This window comes from Cebus imitator, unplaced genomic scaffold (assembly GCF_001604975.1).
Source record: "Cebus imitator isolate Cc_AM_T3 unplaced genomic scaffold, Cebus_imitator-1.0 Scaffold41, whole genome shotgun sequence".
NCBI lineage: Eukaryota > Metazoa > Chordata > Mammalia > Primates > Cebidae > Cebus > Cebus imitator.
The window spans coordinates 3777212-3786746 of record NW_016107356.1 but is presented as its reverse complement, the minus strand read 5'-3'; the positions used below and the strand labels follow the sequence as shown (position 1 = coordinate 3786746).

The 9535-nt window shown below is 42.8% G+C and overlaps 2 protein-coding genes across 7 annotated transcripts in view; both read left to right on the top strand.

Moving 5' to 3' along the window:
* The window catches only part of CRYZL1 (crystallin zeta like 1), a 52112-nt gene extending 49807 nt beyond the window's left edge, over window positions 1-2305 (top strand). For both annotated transcript variants that reach the window (XM_017526175.2, XM_017526174.2), the window contains 2 exons: window positions 452-497; window positions 1724-2305. In XM_017526175.2, the coding sequence (XP_017381664.1) occupies window positions 452-497; window positions 1724-1823 (146 nt within the window). In that variant the 3' untranslated portion in view covers window positions 1824-2305. The remainder of the gene's footprint in view (window positions 1-451; window positions 498-1723) is intronic.
* A 610-nt stretch (window positions 2306-2915) lies between these two features.
* The window catches only part of DONSON (DNA replication fork stabilization factor DONSON), a 27805-nt gene continuing 21185 nt past the window's right edge, over window positions 2916-9535 (top strand). For 4 of the 5 annotated variants that reach the window (XM_017526168.2, XM_017526169.2, XM_017526171.2 and 1 more), the window contains exons 1-7: window positions 2916-3308; window positions 4017-4097; window positions 5763-5966; window positions 7158-7336; window positions 7914-8092; window positions 9000-9081; window positions 9194-9298. In XM_017526168.2, coding sequence (XP_017381657.1) covers window positions 2997-3308; window positions 4017-4097; window positions 5763-5966; window positions 7158-7336; window positions 7914-8092; window positions 9000-9081; window positions 9194-9298 — 1142 coding nt within the window. In that variant the 5' untranslated portion in view covers window positions 2916-2996. The remainder of the gene's footprint in view (window positions 3309-4016; window positions 4098-5762; window positions 5967-7157; window positions 7337-7913; window positions 8093-8999; window positions 9082-9193; window positions 9299-9535) is intronic. The other variant, XM_017526173.2, reaches the window with a different exon arrangement.

The following is a 9535-nucleotide window of genomic DNA, read 5'->3' as shown; positions in this document are numbered from 1 at the left end:
ACATAGTTTACTGGCTTCTGCAAACAAATTTTGAGCCTCTTACCAACCAGCTAGTAAACAAACATATATTTAAATTAAAATTTATAAGTGCTAAAATTGTTTTTAACTAAAAATTCCATACATAGTACAGAAATGAAAACTAGACACTATTTCATTCCCATCTATTGGGACATGGTGGTGAGCACTTAAGCACCAGGCTTGACTTGCTGCTCTTGTTACTTGTCCTTGGAAATTTAGGCTCTATTACACCACCAGCTCTCAAATCATTTCCCTGTTGTAGAGCTAAACTTGACGGCCTACAGAATTTCTCTAACTTAACATTTTGAATCTCTTGAGAGTGCAAAACTTGGAAAAAAAAAGCAAGTGGCCTGCCTGGCAGCTTCTGCTTATTAAATGGTTTTATTTAATTCTCTCTCCTTTACGTTGCCACCTTAACAATCCTGCCAGCTACGTATCTTAAAGGATGTGATGGAGAAGTTATCAGCTGGTGTTTTCAGGTACGCTGAAGTAACCAAAGCATTGTTCTAGTTTCAAGGAGCCAAGGCAGTCAGTTCCAATTTTGTTTTAGCTCTCGCCATATATCTATTGCCTCCATATTTTATTATTAGGTTGGTGCAAACATAATTGCAGTTTTTCCCATTGAAGCAATTGCAATTACTTTTGCACTGACCTTATATTTCATTTAGATAAATAGCTGCACTTTAATACTTATCAAAGTATATCTGGTGGCACATCAGTAAGTATTCCCAGAGAAAGAAGTGGCTTGTGAGTTTTCCTCACTCCATTCCATAGTGTACCTTACCCTTTGCTTTTCCTCATTGCCCGTTCCAAAGCAACTTGAAATAACCAATAGCTTGAAGGAGAGAAAAGCATGGTATATTTGTTTAAAGTTGAATCTGTTTATCACTTATAAAAGAGGGAGTAAGCCGGGCACGGTGGCTCATGCCTGTAACCCCAGCACTTTGGGAGGCTGAAGCAGGTGGATCACCTAAGGTCAGGAGTTCGAGACCAGCCTGGCCAACATGGCAAAACCCTGTCTCTACTAAAAATATAAAAATTAGCTGACCATGGTGGCAAACACCTGTAATCCTGGCTACTGGGGAGGCTGAGGCAGGAGAACTGCTTGAACCCAGGAGGTGGAGGTTGCAGTGAGCCGAGATGCCATTACATTCCAGCCTGGACAACAGGGTGAAGCTCTGTCCGCCCCCCCCAAAAAAAAAGAGGGAGTATTTTTTTCTTAATAACTACATTTAACTTGGAAATATTAATTGACAAATTTGTTTGAATTACTTAAAGTAATAGATTTGAGGCTGGGTTCAGTGTGGGTTACACCTGTAATCCCAGCACTTTGGGATGTCAAGGCGGTCAGATCACTTGAGGCCAGGAGTTCTAGACTAGCCTGGCCAACATGGTGAAACCCATCGCTACTAAAAATATAAAAATTAGCTGATTTTTATATCAGCTTGATTCTCATACTTCAGCCTCTGAGTAATTCCAGCTACTCAGGAGGCTGAAGTATAAGAATCGTTTGAACCTGGGAGGCAGAGGTTGCAATGAGCTGAGATTGTGCCACTTCACTCCAGCCTGGGTGACAGAGCCAGACTGTCTCAAAAAATTAAATAAATAATATTAACAGATTTAAGCACTAGCAATTGTCATATGCCATCCTGTTTGTTCTGCATCTTTAACTAGACCTGACATTTCTAATTTCATTCTTTCTCAGACCTCAGTTGGATGAACCCATTCCACTGTATGAGGCAAAAGTTTCCATGGAAGCTGTTCAGAAAAATCAAGGAAGAAAAAAGCAAGTTGTTCAGTTTTAATTTTCTTCTTTCTCAGACCTCAGTTGGATGAACATATTCCAGTATTTGAAGCCAGAATTTTCTTTGGAAATTGTTGAGAAATCCAAGGAAGATAAAAGCAAGTTCCATTTTTAAGCACGTTTCCCCTGTTAGGACAAGATGCTCAGTTGACACATTGAAAAGTATTTGAAAAATTGTTGTGTAAATGATCAAGATAATTCTTTAATTAACATCTTAAGGGAATTTTCTAAAAACCTTTTCATTGTTTCTATATATTTTGCCCCTGCGATAAAATTCCTTCCATGAAGAAAACCGCCGCTATCAGCAAAAGCCACACTACTCTATTGATAAAGCTGTTGCAGGCCTTTGCTAAACTATCCAAATAACGTATTAATTTTGTATCAGCTCCGTTCTCAACACCTTCATTAACAAGTCTTTGCTGTTATAATTTAAGAATTTGAGTATATTTTGAAGTCTTAAAGGACCTAGCCCATAGCCCTTAAGTTTTGTGTTGTCAAATATTCATTCACTCAGGCTTTCCCCAGGATCAAAGAAGAGGATCACATTAACTTGCCAGAGGCAGCTGCCTGGAAGGCTGAGATGACCAGTCACTGGAAACCGGGAAGGGAGGGTTGTCGGGAGGCCGCGCTGGTACAGGAAGCGTGCTGAGGTCTTACCTGAGTTCTGTATTTGGGAGTTGAGGAGGGGTGACCTAGTGCCCTCTCCTCGCCGCTTGAGAGCAGTAGCCGCTGCCCCTCTCTCAAGTTTCTGGAAGCAGCAGCCTATCACCGCAGCTCAAGTTTGTTCCCTTTTCAGCCCTCCAAACCCCGGGCTGATCACATCCCAGCTGCGGGCTTATTTAGAGTTCAGCTATTTCGTTGCCCCACAGGGTAGTACACATCGGCGCCCTGGATTGCACGCTTTCCAGAAGCGTCGCTGAACCTGGCGACTGGACTTTGGCCGAGGACCCTGGAGGAACGCCAGGGCAGGGTCACCGCTGGGCCAGTGGGTGGTGGCGGCCACGCGGCTGCGTAGCGGGTCTCGCAGGCTGCCGCCGCGCATGCTCTGCTAAGAACCCGTGGGGGCGGGGCCGCGTCGGGGGCCGGACCTCGGCGCGGCGCCACGTCGGGGGCGGGCCCGGCGCGCGCGGGAAGTCTCTGCGGGGCGGCCAGCAGTACTCAGCCGCCGCTCGTCATGGCCCTTTCCGTGCCCGGCTACTTACCGGGCTTCCAAAAGCCGCCGGAGGTAGTGCGGCTCCGACGGAAAAGGGCCCGGAGCCGTGGGGCTGCTGCCTCCCCGCCCCATGAGCTGCCGGAGCCGGCAGCCCGCCGAGCCGCCCTGGCGGCCGGACTGGCCCTTCGCCCTTTCCCTGCCGCTGGGGGCAGAGGTGGCGGCGGCCCGGCAGCGGCCCGGAGGAACCCCTTCGCCCGCCTGGACAACCGACCGCAGGTCGCCGCGGAGCCCCCCGACGGGCCTGCCCGCGACCAGCCGGAGGCGCCGGGCCGGGTGAGTGTCTCGGAGCCTGGCCGCTGACGGTCTCTTGTCTTTCTTGGGTTGAGCCAGCTGTGAATCGGGGATGGAAAGTCCTCGCCTTCGAGGCAAGGAAATGGGCGCGAAGACTTCGGCCGTCCGTAGCCTCGGGGTGCCTGCGCTGGGAGCCGCGGCTCCCGCAAGGCCCGGTTTGTGGGAAGAGCGCGCGCCCGCCTGCCCCGCTGCGGGCTGTGTCCACCGGACGCGTTCCCGAGGAAAGTGAGGGGCGCCGGAGGGCAGCGCGGAGCCTCTTGGAGGGGACTTAGAGGTGCGTTGGAAGAAAGCTCGAAAAACCCTGAGAGCCCCCATCTTGTAAGGACGCTGTTGATGGGACAGGTGACGAGCTTCCCCCGTGATTCAGGGCCTCCCTCCTCTCACGCACTCCACATTATTCTGGGGATTGGGGAATGTTGAGGATTCGTGGGGGCAGAATTCACTAGCATTTGTCTTACCCTAAGCCTTTTGGATCTTTCGGTGTGAAAAACCGTCTCTTGTTCCCCTCAATTTTGCTACTAAAGTTCAGACACAAAACTGAAGTGAAACTCATAGCTTGGATGGGGTGCGTGCGAGTTTGGGTGCTCTTGCATTTATTGAGAAACGTGTATGCCAGGTGAGGCTCCGTACGTATTTAACGCAAACTTCAGCATCCTTTACATTTTAAAAGGACAATATTTTTAACCTCAGTTTTTAGATTCTAATCAAGAAAATGATGTGCTATGGGAAGAGAAGTTTCCTGAAAGAACAACTGTTACTGAATTACCCCAGGTAATACTTTTTAAATATCGTTAGAATGTTTGTATAAACTTTTTTTTTCTTAGCTAGGATTTGAGTCTTTTTTTTAAAATAAATTTATACTTCTCAGAAGCATTTTGCTTAGAAAGTAATTTTACAGAGAGGCTTGATCATCTCTACCGGGGATGAAAATACGGCATCAGCTAAGGTAAAGGAGTTGGTTTGATACAATGATGATAACTGTAAAGGTAGCTGGCGCTAAAATAGGTCTGATAGACGTGGGGGTTTTTTACCCTCTAACAGTTTTTAACACTCTTCTTTGGTCAGTTGACTTCTCCAGCTTATCACTCAAAAGCCAGCTGTCCTGGCCCACTTCCCCAGATTGTGGCATAGCACTGAACCTCGTTGCTCCCCTTCCCTAACACACACACACGTTTTCATTCCCCAACTGCTGCTGTTGTGCTGTGTAGTTTGATAAATGCAGTTTGTTCTAATGGGAACAGGCTAGAAGAGTTCACAAGACCCAGTTTCTCTTGTAAATAAGTGACCTTGCTATGTTCTGTCAAAGATAGTTCCCCCTTCTCTGATATTTTATTGTGTTATAAAAGAATCCTTGATGGGGCACGGTGGCTCATGCCTGTAAAACCAGCACTTTGGGAGGCCGAGGCAGGTGGATCACCTGTGATCAGGAGTTCGAGAACAGCCTGGCCAACATTGTGAAACCCCATCTCTACTAAAAATACAAAAAAATTAGCCAGGTGTGGTGGTGTGCATGCCTGTAGTCCTAGTTACTCTGGAGGCTGAGGCACCAGAATCGCTTGAACCCAAGCAACAGAAGTTGGCAATGAGCCGAAATCGGACCACTGCACTCCAGCCTAGGCAACAGAGCGAGACTCTGTCCCAATTTAAAAAAAAAAAAAAAAAGGGCCGGGCGCGGTGGTTCATGCCTGTAATCCCAGCACGTTGGGAGGCTGAGGCGGGCGGATCACGAGGTCAACAGATGGAGCCCATCCTGGCCAACATGGTGAAACCCCGTCTTAGTAAAAATACAAAAAAAATTAGCTGGGCGCTGTGGCGCGCACCTGTAATCCCAGCTACTCAGGAGACTGAGGCAGGAGAATTGCTTGAACCCGGGAGGTGGATGTTGCAGTGAGCCAGTCGCGCCACTGCCCTCCAGCCTGGCGCCTGGTGATGGAGTGAAACTCTTGTCTCAAAAAAAAAAAAAAAAAAAAAAAAAAATCCTTGAATTGTGGAGAATGTTGACCTGAAAGCACAGCAGACAGGTTGAGGGGAAACATTTGAAGTCAGGAAATGTTTCTTAAATATGGACTTTGTTAGCCCTGGATGCAGTTTCAAAGGTTTAAAAGATCGAAAATGTTTAACCACTTGGAATATTTCTACTTTAATGCAAGCATCTGTACTACCATAAAGAACTGTATAAACTAGACAGTAAAATCTGCCCTCCACCCCCATCTCCCAAAGCAGCAAATTTCCGCTTCCCACAGGTAACCACTGTTAAAAGTTTAGTGTGACTCCTTTCAGGCTTTTTTTTACAGTGTGTAATATATTTTTCATGGTATTATACAGCTTAAATAATTTAGACTTTTCAGTGATGAGTATGTTAGCTTATAAAAATCTTTAGGTTAAAGGTTTTTTTCTTGGTACTTGACTAATTTTTGCATTCTTTGTTTTGTAAAGACTCCACGCGTATCATTCTCCGAGTCTGATATTCCATCCTCAAAAAGTGCTGAGCTACCTGTGGACTGGAGTATTAAAACCCGACTCCTTTTCACCTCTTCTGAACCCTTTACTTGGGCAGATCATTTGAAAGCACAGGAAGAGGCTCAAGGTCTTGTCCAGCATTGTAGGGCAACAGAAGTTACATTGCCTAAAAGTATACAGGTAATTCTGAAATAAAATAGTTATGTGTTAAAATAACAAAGTAAGTGTGAAATGCTCTCCTTTGCAAAATAGCAGAGATACTGCCTTCCATTAAGTTTTTCTTTGGACGTTTAAAGATACAAAGACTTAGGAAATACTGTCTTTCCCAAATGGTGCTTGTGGTGCTTTCATACTTTTTTTTTTTTTAAGTCAGATTGAGTAACAGCTCATAAATTTAGAGACTTGTCCTGCAAATTAATCAGTGTTGCAGGCAATAATTACTTATTTTTTGGTATGGCTTTTTGAGAAAGAAATACAAAGAAATGGAAAGCAATTGGGTGGGAGTGCAAGGACTGATGGATTTACCGATTTTCTTACCTGCGTAATGGTCTTTTATAAATTTAGTGGAGTTTGTGAGTTCTAGAATGGTTTTAGAGAAATACATTTTGATTATTTTAAAGCATCAACTCAAACTAGGAAGCTGGGCACAATAGCCCACACCTGTAATCTCAGCACTTTGGGAGAGTGAGGTGGGAGGATTACCTGAGACCAGCATGAGCAATGTAGTGAGACCCCATCTCTACAATTAAATTAGCTGAGCATGGCAGTGGGTGCCTGTAGTTCCAGCTACTTGAGAGGCTGAGTTGGGAGGATCATTTAAGCCTGGGAGGTCAAGGCTGCATGAGCTGATTGCGCCACTGTACTTTAGCCTTGGTGACACAGTGAGACTGTCTTAAAATCTATTTTTTTAAATCTCAATCTCAAACTAGGTTAAAAAGGATTATCCTGAAAGAGGTCTTGGTATATACATCTTTTCAATAAATAGATTAGGATGATTTGTGATTTGCTGTATTAGTGTTTGCTGACTACTTTTAAAACGGCATTTTGGAGAGAGGGTTGGACATAGTGTTACCTACACACACATGCCCACCCCTACTCCTAATGATAAAAAAGGTAGTCATTGTCCTTAAGGGTGGTAGAGACAGGCACATGTTCCCATCTGTGTTTAAATGCTCTATAATATGGTTTAACATTACATCTGGCCCAAATAAAGATAAACTATGTTTTAGTTCCTGTAACAGTTACTAATGCGTTTCTGTAGTAAACAATAAAGATCCTTAGACCTAAGTGTTTAGCTATTCAGTGTATCTTTAATGAAATTCTATATTTCTCAAGGGGCAAAAACTGCCCACTGTCACCTCTGGATTTTAGGATCCCAAACTCTCCACTGAGCTCCGTTGTACCTTCCAGCAGAGCCTTGTCTATTGGCTCCACCCTGCTTTGCCTTGGCTACCACTGTTCCCTCGTATTGGAGCTGATAGAAAAATGACTGGAAAGACAAGTCCTTGGTCAAATGATGCAACCCTGCAGCATGTTTTAATGAGTGACTGGTAAGATTAGTAAGAAAAGCCTGTGTAATTCAATAGTGAATTTTCATTTTAGCGGTATTCTCTGTTTATCATATTTGTGACTGGATAGATTAATGGCAGAAGGATATCTGTGTCCTTGTGAATTTTATCTGAACCTATTAACATTTAAACTGTTTACTTTTTTTTTAAGCTGCTACTCATTCTTTACGCAGTTGTAGAATGTATATAAGTGTTTGTTAAATATATACAGACAGACCTAATTCTTTAATGCTATTTCTTGTCAGTGTCTGCTTCCTTTCTTATCAGCGGCTTAGAGAAAGTCAGCAAGTAATTCTCAGTTAAGTTTTGTTTAAAGAAAAAATAACTGTTTAAGTCGTATACACTGTTAGTTAAAGTATTGAGAAATCATCAGCAAGTCCCTATAACCATTTTCAGTCCTTTAAAGCTAAGTCATATGTAACCACAAAAATTCAGACCAGTATCTAAAATATTTGTGTTGTGCTTTAAAACAGGTCTCAAACTAGATTATACAGAATTAAATTACAAACATTGCATTAAATGTTTAATAATACCTAAAGAAAATTTTTTTACTTCATAGGTCTGTGAGCTTTACTTCTCTATATAATCTGCTGAAGACAAAACTTTGCCCCTATTTCTACGTTTGCACCTATCAGTTTACGGTCCTGTTCCGAGCAGCAGGATTAGCTGGAAATGACTTAATCACAGCTCTTATATCTCCTACAACTCGAGGTTTAAGAGAAGCTATGAGAAATGAAGGTAAAGTTTAGGTTTAAAATAAGGATACTGTAGTATATAGTAACCCTATTTTAGCCTAAAAGCTATTTAAATTTAAAATGCCTTTTACCAGTTGGTTAGCAACACTAAGAAACATGTGATTTATTTCTGGTTCCCTCCCTCTCCCCCACAATTATTTAATCCAGCAGTCCCCAAACTTTTTGGCACTAGGGACCAGTTTCATGGGTGAGGGGAGGATGGTGTCGGGATGAAACTGTTCCACATCAGACCATCATTCTCCTAAGGAATGCACAACCTAGATGTCTCACATGCGCAGAATAGAGTTTGCACCCCTGTGAGAATCTAATGCAACCACTGATGTGACAGGAGGTGGAACTCAGGCAGTAATGATCCATCGCCAGTCGCTCACCTGCTGTGCAGACCAGTTTCTAACAGGCTACAGGCCAGCACCAATCCACAGTCCTGGGATTGGGGACACCTGATTTAAACTGTTCCTTATACATAGTTTTCCCTTCTTTGATCTCTAAAATAAAACATATATTGGGCCAGATAGTCACTATATACACTCTTCTAGAAATTCTTCTATAGTACCAGCTACTCCTTTAATAACATAATTTTCAAACTGAGTCAACCCATTAGTGGATCATGAAATCTATTTAGTGGACCCACTCATTACTTTTTCAAAAAGTGAACTAGAATACAATATAATTTATGAAAGAGTATTACATGTATGTGTTGTTTCCCAAACCTCTTTCAAGGAGATATGTTTTTATGTGTGTATGTACTGTGTCAAGAAAGTTTGAAAACTACTGCCTTAATAGATCATTTGTAAAAACTCACGTTTCATATTTTGTACACTCGAAAAGTACAGCATGCCTGTTAAATACTTTTAATGAAAACTCAGTTACATTTTTTTTTCCTCATATAGGTATTGAATTTTCTCTGCCTTTAATAAAAGAAAATGGCCATAAAAAGGAGACAGCATCTGAAACAAGCTTGGGATATGGGGAGTATGTGATTAAAATAACTTTTTATGTCATCCAGTGACTTACAGACCCATGAAATAGATTTGTACAGGAGTAGCTTTGTGAAATAGAGACTCTAACTACAGCAATTTCCTAGGGAGCAAGTCATCAGTGATGAGGACGAAGAGGAAAGTTTTTCCTGGCTGGAAGAGATGGGAGTGCAAGATGAAATTAAAAAGCCAGACATACTTTCTATCAAGCTGTATCCTTTCAGTTGCTGTTAACTAGAATTAATTTTCATTGAATGACGTTAGTGAGAAGTTTAACATTGGCAGTTTTATGTGACTATAATCTTAAATTATCTTCAGATTATATTAAAACTAATTTTCCATTGTAATATTTAATAACAAGCCCCTGAGTATCAGTAAATGGTGAACTATGAAACCTTTTTTAATCAAAACGTTCAATTGTGATTGTGGGAGAATAGGTGTGTTTTGAC